Here is a 16987-nt window from a genome sequence, read left to right as displayed (position 1 = left end):
ACTCAGAAGCAGTGAACTCTTCTGAGGGTCCTCAATGGAAAGAGGCAATTGCATCTGAGATTGATTCTATCTTGCAAAATCATACTTGGGAACTTGTGGATCTTCCCCCGGGGAGTAAACCACTAGGTTGCAAGTGGATTTTCAAGAAGAAAATAAAATCAGATGGCACGATTGATAAGTATAAGGCTCGATTGGTAATTAAAGGTTACCGACAACGTGAAGGCCTTGATTACTTTGATACATATTCTCCGGTGTCGAGAATAACTTCCATCAGAGTATTGTTGGCTATTGCCGCTCTATGGAATCTGGAAATACATCAAATGGATGTAAAGACCGCCTTTCTAAACGGTGATTTAGAAGAGGAAATCTACATGGAACAACCTGAAGGATTTTCTGCACCAGGACAGAAGAATAAGGTTTGTAGATTGGTAAAATCGTTATACGGCTTGAAACAGGCACCAAAGCAGTGGCATGAAAAATTTGATAATGTCATGAAGGAATGTGGATTCACAATCAATGAATGTGATAAATGTGTTTACATGAAAGACACAGGAAATGAATATATCATTTTATGTCTTTATGTAGATGATATACTTATTATTGGGAGTAATGATAAGATAATCAAATCCACTAAAGATATGTTGAATTCAAGATTTGACATGAAAGACATGGGCCTAGCTGATGTGATTCTAGGAATTAAAATCCTTAGAACAGCTGAAGGACTTGTTCTTAGTCAGTCCCACTATGTGGATAAAATACTTGAAAAATTCAACAAGAATGATACTGCGTTAGCACGGACTCCGATAGATATGGGTCAACATCTATCGAAAAATCGAGGAAAGAGTAGCTCTCAGATAGAGTACTCTAGAGTGATTGGAAGTCTGATGTACCTAATGAGTTGTACACGACCAGACTTAGCATACGCAGTAAGTAAACTGAGTAGATACACGAGTAATCCCGGTGTTGAGCACTGGAAAGGGATAACAAGAGTACTGAGGTACTTGAGATATACTCGTGATTATGGACTGCAATATACTAGATATCCGGCCGTAATCGAAGGATATAGCGATGCAAATTGGATATCGGACATGAAAGACTCTAAGTCTACAAGTGGATATATATTCACTTTGGGAAGTGCAGCCATATCTTGGAAATCTTCGAAGCAAACCATAATAACCAGATCCACGATGGAATCTGAGTTTGTAGCTCTTGACAAATGTGGTGAAGAGGCTGAATGGTTACGACAATTTCTAGAAGATGTTCCTAGATGGCCGAAACCTGTGCCGGCAATCTGCATACATTGCGATAGCCAATCAGCAATTGGTCGAGCACAGAGCCATCTGTATAATGGTAAGTCTAGACATATACGTCGTAGACATAATACTATTAGACAACTACTCTCAACGGGAGTTATCACTGTTGACTATGTAAAGTCAAAGGATAACCTAGCGGATCCGCTAACCAAAGGGTTAAACAGAGAGTTAGTTGCTAGCTCATCGCGAGGGATGGGTTTGAAGCCGATAAGAAATGTTGGTGCAAAGGAAACCCAACCTATGCAGACTGGAGATCCCAAGAACTAGGTTCAAAGGGACAACCTAACTGCACCGACTAAGGAACATCACTGTGGGGGGAAATGCCCCAGTGAATCAGTGATAAGATGGAGGGTAAGCACATGACTTTTAATGATCCAGTAGAGTAGTGTGGAATACTCTTGAGTGATCACCTATGTGAGAAAGAAGTGGGGCCGCTTCGAAGAGAATTGAAGGCACAATTCTTAGATCTTCTCACAGAACCAGGCGTGTTCATGGCCAAGAACGAACACACTCATGAGAATTGAGGTGTATCAGGGAGAGTCCTGGGTGAGATGTGTCAATGTTTACACAAACGACAGAACAGTTCAAAGACATCGGGTCTACTGTCAGCTAGTAAACAAACAGATCTTCACAAGGGAAGGTTCAAAGGGTAAAACCTACCTATCCTATACTGGACTCAACTGTTGAATGCTATCACATACCCTGTTTCCATTCATGTGGGGGATTGTTGGAAATTTGAATGGAAATAAATGATGGTGCAAGTAGGAGACTCCTTTGTGAATGGGAATATAGTCCCACATTGGAAGTTTCAAGGCTTAATGGTTGGTTTATATTGTGTCACAAACATTGATGTTGTGAACAAATGCATAGAGAGATGCTCTCTCTCAGATATAGGTGCGTAGGGGGTGCAAATCTAGGGCCCGGATTGCACTTGTGTGCGAATGCGACCTGCGCACGTCGAATGTCAGACCGGTCAGGATAAAATTTGTCCAAATAAATGAACCAACATTTTGCCACCTGAAAATATTTTTATGCAATTTAATATTGCATAAACGTTGATGCAATTGGATGCATAAACGTAAATTCATGGATGCATAAACGTATGCAATTAATGGCATGAATGTAACATATAGATTAGAAAATCTATATAAGACTCTTAGTCTTGAGCATAAGAGCATTGAGAAGCAAATCTACTTCTCTCTTTCCCCCTCTTTCTTCCTCTCTAGTGATAGCGTTCGGGTACTATCTCAGTTCGCCGCGATCTATCTGTGCTTGGTGGACAGCGCGGTTCTGTCGTTGTATCCTGGAAACAGACGTCCGTCGTAACCTCTAAGCACCGCCGGAGGGGACGAATCTGTTTTAAGGAAACTGCGTTGAACGCAGGCCTCGACTCGACTCTCGGCACTTAGCCTCTTGTCTCGACTCTCGGCAACTTGGTCGACTCGGCTCTCGGCGTCTCGACCGACTCAACACTCGGTGACTTGGCCGTCTCGGCTCTCAGCACTTGGCATCTCGCCCGATTCGGCATTCGACGACTCAACCATTCGGTTGATTTAGCATCGGTGATCGGGGCACACCAAACCTTGTTGGCAGCTTGAAATTATCAGTTCAAGCTATCTCTACAGATAAGTTGAATTGTATTGTAATTCAATAAAATATTAATCTCTCCGGCAAAAGATTGTCCAAACACAAAAAATGCCACGAAAGGATATGAAACAAAAAGGAGAACTAGGGGTCTTTCCAGGGGATTGACGCGATGCGGGTGTAGAGGAACTCGTTCCAGGTGTCCGGCAAGCCAGGCAGGCACCAGTGTATGCAGTCGGCGAAGCGAGCCGGGTCCGCCTGCTGCTCCGCCGTCAGCAGCTTCCCCTGCCGCAGCGTGTGAACCGACGTGTGCGCGTCCTTTCGCAACTCCGACATCGCTGTTATCTTCACGAACGTCACCGGCACCTTCTTCCGCAGCCTCCCGATCACGTTCTCCGCCACGGAAAACAGCCGCCAGTCCGTCCCCACCTCGAGCGGCTGCCACCGGGACCAGTTCGCCACCGGTTCCGTCTCCAGCGCGCACTTGATCCCCGTCGGATTGCCCCAATCCGTGCTCCTGCGGTTGATTACGGACTCAATGTATACTGTGATGTTGAGCCAATGACGTCGAGAAAAGATTCTGACCTCGTGTGGTGGGGAGACATGCTCATGAAAAACACCATGGTCCGATTCGGGTTCACGTTGTCCTGCACCCATTTGCCCCACGTGTTCAGGACTCTCCGGTACGCCAGCGGCCGCTCCATCTCGTCGTACTCGGTCGAACTTTCGTTGAACGATCCTCGTCTATTTTGATCAAAATCAGAAGTTGAGTTCGTTAGCCTTGTTTGTGTATGTATCTATATAAAAGTTCGGGTTTAGATTAGAATCCAATTAAATTTACTAACAGGACTTTCACGGTGGGCGTGTTCATCCACCAGATGTAGGTATTGAAGACGAGGTAGTCAACGTTTTCCCAGTTTTTGCCGTGCCTGTCGATGGATTTGGGCATGATGATTCGGTCCGGGAAACTGTGGATCTTGGGGTCGTCGGAGTTGGATTCGACGAGGAATGGCGCCCAGTAGAACTCTACGGTCGCGTTGTATTCCTGCTCAATTAATTACTTATTTAGTTAAAACATCGATCTAAAAATTTAAGAACTCAGAGTTGACTAAAACATGGATTACCTCGAGCCGGAGGACGCTAAACGAGCCATTCTTGGTGAGGCTCTTCTTATTTGAAGGCACGACAGATTGAACGAGGCAAACCATCGACTCCCATTGATTCCGGCTCAGGGAATCGCCGACGAACATGAGCCGCTTTCCTCGCAGCCTCTCTAGCATCACCTTCGCATCGAATCTAATTAAATTGGCAATTAACCTAACTCATCAGCATTGAGTAATAGAAGCATCGTAATGCATTCGTGCTGTTTCGTGTCAAATTCAAACCTGGGCAAAGTGCAATCTTTGGGCTGCCACCGCCACTTCTGGAAGCTGTCGTTGCGCCGGCCGTTCCTCATGCACGTCACTTGCTCCGTCAAAAACTGGCACTCCGCCTCTTTGTATATCGGGTAGTTTACGTCGTCGTACACCCACTTGCCATCGAACAGGTCACAGTTCTCCGGCACGTCCAGGATTATCCGCTGCCGCTCGGCCTTTTTCACCGCCTCTTTGATCTCCATGGCCGGCGCCTTTGCTTCGCGCGAATTTTCTTTTCGCTCTTCTTTCTCCATAATCGTCTCCTTTACCTCCCGCAGTTCTTCTTTACGACCTTCTTCCTCCAGTGCCGGTGCTTCCTTTGCTTCGCGCAATTCTTCTTTTCCCTCTTCGATGTCCATGGCCGGTATCTTTGCGTCGTGGAATTCTTCTTCTTCCTTCGGCGCCTTTACTTCGCGCACTTCTCTTTTCTCTTCTTGTTTGGCGGAAGAATTGACGACGTCGACAACCACCGCCCGATCCTTCTCGGCCGCCGGCTTTTCCTCTGCTTTCTCGATTAATTTAGTGCTCTCTTTCTCTTTAACTGTCTGCTTGGCTTGTTGGTGGCTAATGTCATATCTTATGGGAAATTCCATCGGAGAATTATCCCTGCTGCCGAAAGGATGTTCTCCAATCGATTTCACGTCCTCGTTAAACGTGAACGTGAACAAGAGCAGCACCAAGATTACAACGAAAACGGAGTACTTGCAGCTCTTCCGTCTACAGGCGCCGAATGATGACGAATTCTTCAAATCGAACTTGTTCGCCGCGAGAAGTGGCAGTTTCCGACGAGCCATCATTTCGCGTCGACCTCTTCTCTTCTGACCTTTCTCGGAATCAGAATTCAAATACAACGACAGAGAGCAGAAAACAGAGGAGGATAAGGGTGGGTGATCGTGCTGAGGGATTGGTTCGACTGTTGCTGTCTCGTTTCCTTTACTTTAAACCTCACCACAAACAGAAAAATAAATAAATAAATAAATAAACAAATTCAATAAAAAGAGGATCAATCTGCTGGATGAGAGGAAGGGGAAAATGCCAATGGCAGTGACAAAGAAGGTTCCAAAAGCAAAAGGAGAACAAAGTGACCATGATTAATTTTGTGTTTTGTGTAATTTATATCTTTTGTAGTAATTAAGGGTAGCGAGAAGCTTGAATTTGTAGACGTCTCTCTCTATTATTATGTTTAGTCGATGCCTATCTAGCTGGCAAATAGTACATGCATTTGTGGACGTCTACCTTTGGGGTTTAGTCGTTGCCATTCCTCAATCACTAAGTCGACATGTCGATCGCCAGCCATATCAATATAATAAATAGCACAACAAAATCATCATCTGGAAACACAATCAGTAATTACTCCTCTCCATCCGATGGTTTGTCGAGAGCAGTTCAGTTGGTCGATGGATTGTTGAGTGATTGGAAGCATCTAGCTACATCTCAACTCCTCTCTAATTTATCAATAATTGCCTATTTGACATTGAACCACCAATATGGTTTAGAAGAATTCAATTGACCGAGATTTTTAGAAGCTTGTTCAACTATAGAGATATAGTGAAAGTCTCATGGAGCACAAAGAAATCTTACTCTATCACTTTGCTTCTTAATTTTTAGAAACTTAGCACAATTCTTAATTTTATAATTTCACTTTGCTTCATTAAAAAATTTGCAAATAGATTCCACAAACCGTCAAATACGCTCTCATACACGACCTTAATCACTTACTCTAGCAACTATACTTAGTCCTTGAATACCTTGAGCAAGGTCAACAGCTGCAAGAAGATATAGGACGCACCCCCGATAGTGGCGTATTGCAGTTTCCTCGTCCCCTCCACTTGCGGGAAGTCACCGTCACCCGCCCTGTTGAATCCGCCGGCGAGCCACCCTAAGTTCTTGTACCCTCCCTCGTGCAACACCCTCACCGCAATCAGCGACCTCAACCCAGCAAAAGCACCAATTAGTTTCTGAACTCCATAGGTACGTCGTCATGCCACAGGGGTTCTGTTTCAGTACCTGAGTCCTTCGCCGCAGGCGACGAGGACCTTGTCGTCCTTGTTGGGCACCAGCACCTCCACCTCGGTGAGGAACCTCTCGTTGATGGTGGTGAGCAATTGCCCCGTCCACAGCCCGATGTAGCCGAAGTGAACCCACTTCTTCAGCAGCGTCAGCGGAGTGCCATCGGTGTCTTCCACGAAGAAGGGGACGTGGAGCGCGCCGGAGACGCGCGCCTTGGAGTGCTCCCACGCCGGACGGATGTCGAGGAGGCGGAAGCCCTCTGCCTGCAGGGCCACGGCCGCGTCCCTCGGCGGGATGGCGCGGACGGCGCCGGAGCGGATGAGCTCTTGCTGCCCCGGCGCCGCCTGTTGCGCTCGGACAAGAAAGACCTTGTTTCTTAATTCCGTGTGGAAAGCGAAAAAGTGCATGGCGCCGGCGGCCATTGCTACAGCTAGTTGCTCTGTTATGCGATCTCCTCCTCTGGCTTTGGATACGACTTATCCTCGCATATCTAACTCTTGGATTTTAACCATAAATCTTAATAGAAACAAAAGGGAAAAAGGACCGTCATATTCAAATTCAAATTTAACGTGGTCATCCTTCGGCTAGAAAAAGCGTGAATTACTGCATCAATGCATCAAAACAGTAATCTTATCCAGCTGCCAAATCATATATAAATTAGTTTCTTTTGTCATTATGTACCATCATTTACCACGGAACATCCACCGTCCATTTGGAGTCTCGCAATCAACGACCGTCTCTATTTCTTCTTCCTCCTCCGATCTACCGACGCTCCCATATCGAGAGATGGACGAGGGACCGGACATGGCGGCTCTGAAGGCTGTGACGCTAACCCACGTTCGGTACCGGCGAGGCGACTCCTTGGGCCACTTCCTGGCGTGGGTCTCCCTCATCCCGGTCTTCATCAGCCTCGGCGGCTTTGTCTCTCACTTCATCTTCCGCCGGGAACTGCAGGGCGTCTTCTTCTCCTTCGGTCTTATCCTTTCCCAGTTTCTCAACGAGCTTATCAAATCCTCCATCCAGCAGTCGCGTCCCTCGGCGATGTGCGCCGCCCTAGAGGTTTGCGACTCCCACGGATGGCCATCCAGCCACTCCCAATATATGTTCTTCTTCGCTTCCTACTTCACCCTCCTCTGCCTTCTCAACGGCGCCGGAACCTCCTCGCCTCGATACAGGCGTCTCCTCGCCCTCCTTCCCTGGCCGGCTGCCTTCCTCACCCTCTACTCCCGAGTTTATCTCGGCTACCACACTCTTGCCCAGGTACGATTCCCCTGTTGCTTCATCACTCAAGTCCAATCAATATTTGATCTTCGCTTGTTAAATGGGTTAGGTTATCGCCGGAGCGACGCTCGGAATGGTGCTCGGGGCCGGCTGGTTTTGGATAGTGAACACTATGCTCGTGGACTATTTCCCGGCAATCGAGGAGAGCGCAGTTGGGAGGTTCTTTTACATCAAGGACTCCTCGCACATCCCGAACGTGCTAGAGTTCGAGTACAACAACGCCAGGGCTTTCCGGAAGAAGTTAGCAAAAGATTGAAAGCGAGTCTTTGTAAGTTATTAGACCTACCTTATGTCTCTGCTTTTCTTTTATCTGGTAATAATTTTTGGATATGTTTCTGGTACACAATAGGACTTCGTATATCCAATATCTTTGTTGAATTGTTGCTGTAAACATGAAATATAGTTTCAGTAATAAGAAAAAAAAAGATTTTATAGTCAAAATGATGTGCATGACGCTCATGCTCTATGTATTCTAAATATTGGATTAATTGTTCAATAAAAAGGGGATGTGAATGAAAATGTTATCGATAGGTTAAAATATAAATAGTCAAAATGGCAATAAGCTTATGGAGTCTTGTTTGATCATCGTGTGTCCCTTAGGTTAATAAAAAAAAATTAGAAGAATGTGGTATGGCCTGCAATATATTATCGATTAGATGCTAGACTATTAGGAGCAACACATATGAAAGTCAACTAGTGAGATCAGACTGCTAAGATAGATATGTATAATTATTAGAAAAAATTGAAATAAAAAATTATCCTATAGTAATTAGGTGTAGCATTGATAGATAATAAAATGAGAGAAGGAATGAGATGTTCAGGGTGATTAATAGATCCTATAGTTACAAGTGTTTAATATATAAGAATGGAAGGTGTAAGGTTAGAAGGAAACCAAAGAAATATTAATGAAAAATGACTTAATTGAGTACAATATTCATGGTGATATAACATAGCATAGAGTTCAATAGAAGAATAAGATCCATGTAACCAACCCTAAAAGTTAGGTCAGGCACAGATATTGCTGAACATCATTTAGCTCCGATATTGTACTTATTGACAAGGATTGCACCTCTTTACCATGAGTATATATGTGCATTTTGAATAATTTTCATCATGTTGATTAAAGTTCTTTCGTCAAATATTTGATTGGCTAACTATTAATCTCTATAGCTTAAGCTTTGAAAAATTACCAATTTATAGCTTATGGTCTAAGACCTCCTTGTCGTTAAATGCATCTTCTTTCACATAGAAAATGTAGAAAATTCTAGCTTTGATGATCTGGTGTGGAACATACAGTTCAATATGCATAATATACTGCAAGTAGAACTAAATTTGCAATTGCAGCTGTTTGGATGATTGTATCTGCGAATGCTTTATTTTCTCAAAACTAGCATAATGTCCGTGATTCCTATTAAAATTTGTCATGTGTTAACTTGTCTGTCCACTGATAAGATGCTAATATAATATCCATGTGACATTATGTCTACTCTACAAAATGCTTACTAAGATGTATGTGTGAATCAATAAGTTGTACTTATCTGGATCCAAATCCTGATTTGGATTTAAATCCATTTTGTTCCCTCTGCCAACTTCTTTCTCCTTGGTTTAATAGGCTTATAGCCCACACATGCATCCCAGTAAGCATTTTGTTAAGTTGACATAATTTCATGTGGATACCATGCTAACATTTTAATGGTGAATGGATGGAAATTTAATGGATGCTAAATTTTGGATGTTATGCAAGATTTGAAAAAACAAAGTATGTTCTAGATTTGAGAAAACGTCTAATGGTTGTACAGTATTAATACTTAGCCAGTTTCACATGTAATGGCACATCATAATCTTCCAATTTTTGTGTTTGACATCCTTTACATCAAAAGCATAACCTAGAATCAGTTTCTAATAATCAAGATTTCCAAGTGCCTCTTGCAATTATATAGTTTGTCCTAACCAAATAGTACTCATCATATAAAAGCAAATTTATTATACACCTTCAATTCTGCAGAAGTTATCAAATTAAATCACACTAGTGGTTTCTACCCACTAGTTATACTTAATGTTTCATGTGGGTTTGAGGAAATTATGGAGTACGGTAGCTCCTTTTTATCTTTCTCAGTTTATTTTGTCAGCAATATAATTTCAAGAAATTAGTTTCCTTTGCTAATTTTAGTAATGTAAATTGCAGTGAAATGAATGCCTTGCTCAAATGTGTTTTTTCACTTGTTCCACATAGGGTTTTGATTAGATTTTTTTCATGCTTCAGTTCATTTCCAATGTTATGATAGAGTATGATTATGATTAACAGAATATATCTTTTTTTCTTGTAATTCCTATTCTGCCAGACTTTGTCTTCCCAATTGTTTTTTTAAAACTAAATTGGCATACATGCAGACTCCTTTACATGAATTATTCTGTTTGACATTCAAATATTTAAGTACTTAAGTGTTGCAGAAGCAATCAGTCCTCTATGCTATATGAACAAAATATAATAGAAAGGCTTTTTAATTCTTGGAACTTTATAGGAGATGCTAGTTGGTAACAGTCTGGTCTGAACAAATTAAAAGGGTAAAAGTTTTAAATTAAAAGCCAGTGCTCATACTTTGTTTATCAAGGCATTGGATTTCTGGAGCTCGATTATGAGCAAATGATTTTGTATATTAGCACATGTTAGTCTATTTCTGTCACTCCTTGCCAGAGCTAGGTCCGCTGCCCGGGCATGGTCTACAATAATGTCACAGTTAAAACAACAGAATAAACTAATTACATCAAAGCTGTTCTTTAAAACCACTTCAATGTTTGGTTTGGTACAGCATGCCATTTTCTTGCAAAGGATGCCTTTTTGGTAGTTGATTCAGAAGTTCCTATGATAGTTGTCATACTCTGGACCTTGTTTTCCCTGTTCGTAGCATTAAAAGCTCAAAATTGACTGATCCCTTAAAAACATGACACATCAAGCAATTTCTTGTGCAATCTTTCATGTATCTTGTGTACCTAGACAAGTGAGACATGAAGACATTCATGGATGGGATTTCTTTGTGCTTACCATTGTCCCTAAGTTCATTGGCTACTAAAACTACTCTTTAACAAGACTTGGTCAATGCTGACTGTGATCTTGGGGTTCATTGGCTATTATTAGATGGACTGCACCAGTGGGATATGAGCACAGTCATAGGCCATATTTCTCTGTGCTTGTTGTTGATGAATGACTATTTAACAAGACTTTATCAATGCTCACTGTGATTTTGGTGTAATTGGCTATTATTAAATGGGCTGCACAAGTAAGACATGAGCACACATTCATGGGTGGTATTCCTCTGTGCTTATCATTATCTTATATTTATTGGCTACAACAAACAACTATTTAACAAGACTTGTTCAATGCTTATTGTGATCTTGGGGTTAATTGGCTATTACTATATGGGTAAAGATTAAATATGATATTATGATTTCATTATATGCCTTCCCAGGGTTATAGGTCACTTTGTGATTTTTGTTGAAGTTAGAAAAATTATTTGGTTGTGCCAGCTTGTCATAGTTGTTTAAATCTTCCGGCCTTCTCAATTTTATGAAGTTTGACCAATTTATGTTCATAAGTATAAATGTTTTTCATCTCCTTGTTGCAGGTTTATCAATAGGATGGGATAAACTTTGACTGAAATTCAACAAGAAAGGAATATTTAAACTACAAAGGCACACAGAATTCTTAAAGGATGATATTTGTTCTGATCTTTTTGTTTCTGCTAGTTTGATAGTTGGTTTGTGTAAAGACTTATTGAGTGCTTTAAGACAAGACTATCAGATCTTCGTCTATTAATTATGACATGTCTTCAATTTCCATTTTAACTCTTTATTTGAGAGTACTTGTAATTTGAATACTGTGTAGCTATTCTTCTTATCTTCTCACTACATCGGCAATATTGAGTATAAGAAAAGTTCGTTCCAGTTCTCAGCATGAAGCCTGCACTTTGGATTCCAGCCATGATTATTGGCCTTTTGAGGATTCAATACTGTAATGATCACCAAACTAATTAAAATTTGTGGCTGATCTGCCCAACGCTGGTACCTGATCAAATGAGAGTAATTCCAATAATTTGGAAATGGAGCTCAGGTTTCCCCGCGTGCTAATTGCAACTTTTCTGAGCTACCTCAATGCATGATCCGTTTATCTGGTCCATTTTTTGTGCATCTGCTATGCTAATTGTGCATTTTTTTGCTGCCACTCATGCATGCCTGCTATTAATGCGCTTCCCTTATCTTCTTATTTTCTATGGCATTCACAGCACTAAAATTACAATGTTTATCCTGCAGACGTGATGGAGGCATGAAAACTATAGGCAACTCTCAACGCCTCTGATGGAAATATGATCTGACAATCCTCCAGATCCTGTATGCATCTGAAGTCCTCAGTACGAGTCAAACCAGGTCAGTGTTTCACATACTCATTATTGTGATGTCACGTAAAAGGCCTACAGATGTTCCACATGTGATATAGATCATTTTGGGATATTGAGCTCCTTATGAGATCTTGTATTATGAGGTAGACTGGCCTACATGAATTGATCTGATGCCAAATGGTTAAGAATACATGGGAGCATGTGCTGCATATATATTTTTTCCCCAAAGAATTCATGCACTTGTCCGGTTTTTCTACATAGAAAAGAAGGGGGGAGGGGGGGGGGGGGGGGGGGATTACCTTACGCCATCGTGGTACATTAAACAAGAGTCCTGACTTAATATTAGAATCAAGGTCGACTTTTTTTTAGCTCAACTACAGCTGAATTTCTTTTCATTATAAATGTTTAAATCAAGGTAATAAATGAAATTTAGCTTCTTTATAGATTGGCATAATTTCAGATTTTAAAGTGATTGTGGGTTTTAATTAATGAAATTTAGCTTCTTAATACATTTAAATAATTTCAGATTTTAAAGTGATCGAGGACTTGTACTATAATGCTCATAGCTTCATAATAAACATTTATTAAGTTTATTTAAAATAGTTCGACAGATTTAAAAGATAGTAGGAGGCTAAGTATTCCTCATGGCTTCGATGCGTGCTCTGATGAGGTGTTCCGCCTTGATAGTCGATTAGTTTGGTTCATTAAATTTGTTTGTTGATGTTTATTATTTACTTTACATTTTCATTGCACTAGATCCTTATTATGGGAATTTATGATTATTGCTTAAATATTTCATATTAACTTGTTTGTTAATTGATCCTTAAAAACATTTAGTTTTGTTCTTGCCATTTCAATAAACAGCCTGGCCTGTTTGCCAGAGTTGGTTTGCTATCCATGTGTTCCTCGTAAAATTTCGAATGTAAATATAATTATGCAAGCAAAGAAGGAAACTTTTGCATACACAGGAGTCATTGTTTTTTAAAGGTATTGGTCAATTGCAATTTCTTGAAAAAATACATGCTATACTTCAAGAATAGTGATTAAAAAAATGTCTTAACTTAGTTTCCAGAAAGCTTTATTATGCATAGTATATGTTATATTTTTCTTTTAAAAAATATTTTCTAGCAATTGAACATTAAAATAGAGGAGTTGATCCCATATCTAATGGGATAAGACTTGGTTGTTGTTATTGTTATTGTTGAACATTAAAATAGAGGAAGCTACTTTGACCAAAATGCAAGTAGAAAACAAGGACGTGTTTTTTGAGATTTTCATAAGTACATTTGTGATTTCACACTTGCATTTTAGGCAGTATAAATCTATCTTATCTCACCTTAATGTACATTCACAATATCCTCAAACTTTCATCTTCACTCTATTAAGGTGAAATGGTCATTTCATCTTAATAGACATCTAGTAGTTAAAATGAAGTGCGAAACCACTAATGTGATCCTAAAGATCCCTGGAATTCTTCCATATCCTTAAACTTTATATTTTGAGCAATATAGCTCATTTCACCTTGGTGGATCTCTATAAGTTAAAATGTAAATCTAAGTTTACCAATATATCAGTGTGTTTATGTGGCTCCCACAAACTTATTTATAACGTGAGCATTAGCAAAATTAGGCGCATCCAGTGTTCAATTTTTAATTTTTAGTGTTCAATTTTTAATTTTTAGTTGTGATTCAAGAATTTGCTAAGACTCACATTTGTGATCTAAATTGTATAATACGGCTGATATGACAGAAAAAGTCATTTTGAGGATTATGCAATGGGATCATTCGTGGATAAAAGTTATAATTGTGTTCATTGAGGTCTGCATAAAGAGTGTGTTCAAATATATATATATATAAGGAGTCCTCATCAAAGATAGGGGCCATGGTTAAAGATTAGGATACTAAGTGGAAAGTGAAAGAGATAGGTGTTAGAGATAGACTATTGTTCTTCTTCATATGAAGTCAACTATAATAGTGCTTGATGAGGATGTTTGTCATATGAGTATATGACTACCATGACAACAACCTCAGCACAAGTTCCTAAACAGAAGCTTTCCACTCATAAATTGAAATACTACATTTTTTGTAGGACATGCCCGCCCCTAACTGACACCTTGATTGGTATTTTTGAATCCTTTTGAATGAATGCATTGTGCATTATCTTAGGAATTGACACATCAGACATCGAATTGACTGCATAGTGATCAGGTTGGTCAGTGACGGTCCCACATTGACACTGTCGTTCATGTAGTAAAAATGTGGACAATGCTCAACTTTATCATCTAGTCTCATTTTCTGTTTCACATTTGCTATGATTTGTGGTTAATTGCCACTGCAGAAATCACTTTGGAACCCTACTTGATTTATCATTTATTCTAGGACTTGATCATATCATCTTTGAAAGTGAATGGAGTGCCTTGGCAATCCTTGCCTAACATCTTTGAAAAGGTTCCATCTCACCTAACTGCTAAGGATTTAAGCTTGTTGATTAGAAAATTAAAACCTTAAAGAACTTAACATTATTCCAGTTTAAGATTTTGATCTAGTTCAACTAAAGACAAGCTTGCCCTTGTAAGTTAGCTAAAACTTAAATTTATAAATTTAACTTAAGTTCTATTCTTCATTTTAAATATTGTAAGTATTTATGGATCTATCTATCTATCTATCTATCTATATATATATAAATATATAGATGTCTGAACAGTTTGACAAGATGTGTTCAGCAATAATTTGTGATCTTTATTTTTGAATGTTAAAGAGTTGAGTTGGATTGCAAGTATTCAAGCTTTTACTTTATCATGCTTCATGCTTAAAAAATATTTAAACTTGTTTGTTTTCTTTTTAAATTTTTTTGTATTGAATGATCATGATCGAGCCCTCAAGCTAGATGTTGTAGTTCCTGAATATTTGGGGCATTTCTAGTGCTAATCGAAATACAAGAAATTTATTAAGAGGCACATACAAATACAGATCAAATTAAAGAGACTTACTGCATATGAATACTATGATGCATGGAATTAGAAATTCCATGTATGCAAGAAGTGATATTATATCTACCTTATTCCTGAAATCTACTAACCAACTTGATTCTCAATTTCTCGAGCTAGTTTTACAGAATGATTCTGCTTGTTTATGTCATGCCAAACCAGAGATTTTGTTTTGGATAATTCCTCTCTCTAGATTGTATAGCAGTATTGATGGTGACAAGTTGGCTTTGGATGGAGAAGTGCCCTCCAGCTCCTCGAGTTGACAGTCTTCAGCAAGCGAAAGCGAAAGCACAAAGAGATGAACTACACATATATTCGATGACGAAAAATAAATAGCGAAAGTTACATGCAGGAATCTCTCACCATCGTCACCAATGTCTGCATGAAGGAACCATATCAAAGAACTAGGGTGACACTTGTTGTGATCCCAATTGAAGATAAATCAATTACATATGAAGAAAAAAAACTAATTCAATTGGTTCGCATGTACACATGCATTGCTAGCTACTTTAATTTTGCATCATTCATGTCGTTTTTCGCCATTAATCTCCTACCATCTCAATTCAAGTCGGTGGAAAATTGCTAAGATCCATGCACAAACTAAAGTGAATACTGCTGTTTTCTTTTTCTTTCCCTTCCAATTCCTGATGATGATTTATATGAATTTTCTTTTCTTTTCTTTTAAAGACATATACATGATAATATTTACGAGTTATGCATTGATTAAGTGTGCCAACAGCCACCTTTTTCTTCCATTAATGATCATTCTCTTTGACCAGTGAGTAGGGAGTTGTTGACTTCCCTTGCAAACTTAAAAATTCTGGTTTTCTAACAGCTAGTTCTATTGTCTGCTCAAGAGGTTTTGCTGATGCTCTGGAAATTAAAAGTCTTTCTGTCCAGTAATAAAATGCCAAGGGCACACAGTCCAGATGCTCTAGAAATTTGAAAGGCAAGGGAAATTTAATTCACAATTAGTTCATCAATCATCATTAGCTTCAATCCGAGTTGTTAGCAATTTGTAGCTGTACTACTGCTAGCTTACATGTAAATGTTGGTTGAACTAATTAGCTAGGAAAAGGAAAGTTGAACAGAATCCAATTCCATCTTAATTCTACCACAAGTCCACAGTTACTTCCAGCTTGCATTACGTAGGAACACTGATAAATAAAAAGGAAGTGACTTTTTGCTATAAGACGAGACTAGAAGCGTGTAGTTTATAGGCTGTGCTGAAAAACCATGTATGGATGGATGAAAGGCTGCTTTCTTGTGCACATCGTGCATGCAGGGCATCATCTTCCCCCAATAAATTCAAACACAGCTTGATTGCCACTTCACGGACAGGGTAATTGACGAAGAGTGGCAGGTGATGACTTATGCTATATATAATATGCCTTTCAAAGACAATTGATAAGTCATCTAACGTCCAATTCAATTAGGTGAACTAATTAATTTTTCTGCTGTCTGTTTAAGGTAGAGTCAAAAAATGTTGGAAGTATAGTTGAATTTCTCAGCACTTATATTCCTATAAGATTGACTTCGATATGCATAATTAAAAATATATAAAATAACTGTCTCTGATGTTTAAGATATTGTTTCCATTTTCCAGTTTTTCACACCGAATTATTTTCACCGATTGGCCAAGTTGCTTTAAGAAGGATTAGTACTTCGACACTAGTTCTAGTGCCTTGATTTTTATTTGCTGTGTTTTGTTAGATTGGTCGTGGATCACGCAATTAGCATTCAATCCAATTCCTTGTCAAGATTTAGCCTTTGAGCTTCTATATGCTAATTAACTCGAGCCTGTTTAAGGTTGTCGTTGTCATCTCATTAGAGTGCCAGTCATGCGTTAGGACTGGAGGTCCAGTTTCCTAAGTGGATTAGTCTTCCTATAATTATGGGGAAGAGTAAGATCAACCATTCTTATTATCTCGAGAGACAAGAAAAACAATCTTATTATCTCTTGTTTGTGGAAGAGCAAGATCGACTATTCTTTCTCAAGTCAAA

The 16987-nt window shown here is 39.7% G+C and overlaps 3 protein-coding genes across 3 annotated transcripts; 1 reads left to right on the top strand and 2 right to left on the bottom strand.

The window, feature by feature from the left end:
- Positions 1-3009: 3009 nt before the first annotated feature.
- On the bottom strand, positions 3010-5125 carry LOC141823945 (protein trichome birefringence-like 28). Its single transcript, XM_074711155.1, has 5 exons — positions 4283-5125; positions 4022-4193; positions 3743-3942; positions 3483-3641; positions 3010-3414 (listed from the first exon to the last, which is right to left on the bottom strand). Exons 1-5 carry the CDS (start codon positions 5107-5109, stop codon positions 3042-3044), a joined length of 1731 nt encoding a protein of 576 aa, XP_074567256.1. The 5' UTR covers positions 5110-5125; the 3' UTR covers positions 3010-3041.
- Positions 5126-5933: 808 nt separating this feature from the next.
- LOC141824302 (rhodanese-like domain-containing protein 10) lies at positions 5934-6796 on the bottom strand. The gene is made up of 2 exons (XM_074711565.1): positions 6320-6796; positions 5934-6241 (listed from the first exon to the last, which is right to left on the bottom strand). The coding sequence occupies exons 1-2, from the start codon at positions 6742-6744 to the stop codon at positions 6046-6048; spliced, it is 621 nt and encodes a 206-aa protein (XP_074567666.1). The 5' UTR covers positions 6745-6796; the 3' UTR covers positions 5934-6045.
- A 280-nt stretch (positions 6797-7076) lies between these two features.
- LOC141824301 (lipid phosphate phosphatase gamma-like) lies at positions 7077-11470 on the top strand. Its single transcript, XM_074711564.1, has 3 exons — positions 7077-7582; positions 7653-7871; positions 11227-11470. Exons 1-2 carry the CDS (start codon positions 7109-7111, stop codon positions 7857-7859), a joined length of 681 nt encoding a protein of 226 aa, XP_074567665.1. The 5' UTR covers positions 7077-7108; the 3' UTR covers positions 7860-7871; positions 11227-11470.
- Positions 11471-16987: the final 5517 nt, after the last annotated feature.

The sequence above is a fragment of the Curcuma longa genome, chromosome 3 (genome assembly GCF_044706935.1).
Source record: "Curcuma longa cultivar G26 ecotype Majalengka, Jawa Barat chromosome 3, ITB_CL_G26_1.1, whole genome shotgun sequence".
NCBI lineage: Eukaryota > Viridiplantae > Streptophyta > Magnoliopsida > Zingiberales > Zingiberaceae > Curcuma > Curcuma longa.
The sequence above is the reverse complement of the archived record's forward strand: the minus strand, read 5'-3'. Positions and strand labels throughout refer to the sequence as shown.

Bases quoted from the DNA above. Each gene is read 5' to 3' on its own strand.
- LOC141824301 (XM_074711564.1), top strand. From the start codon at position 7,109: ATGGACGAGGGACCGGACATGGCGGCTCTGAAGGCTGTGACGCTAACC. The intron at 7,583-7,652 runs GTACGATTCCCC...TAAATGGGTTAG, and splicing joins GCTACCACACTCTTGCCCAG to GTTATCGCCGGAGCGACGCT.
- LOC141824302 (XM_074711565.1), bottom strand. From the start codon at position 6,744: ATGGCCGCCGGCGCCATGCACTTTTTCGCTTTCCACACGGAATTAAGA. The intron at 6,242-6,319 runs GTACTGAAACAG...TGCTGGGTTGAG, and splicing joins GCCTGCGGCGAAGGACTCAG to GTCGCTGATTGCGGTGAGGG.
- LOC141823945 (XM_074711155.1), bottom strand. From the start codon at position 5,109: ATGATGGCTCGTCGGAAACTGCCACTTCTCGCGGCGAACAAGTTCGAT. The intron at 4,194-4,282 runs GTTTGAATTTGA...CAATTTAATTAG, and splicing joins AAAGATTGCACTTTGCCCAG to ATTCGATGCGAAGGTGATGC. The intron at 3,943-4,021 runs GTAATCCATGTT...TTAATTGAGCAG, and splicing joins TTAGCGTCCTCCGGCTCGAG to GAATACAACGCGACCGTAGA.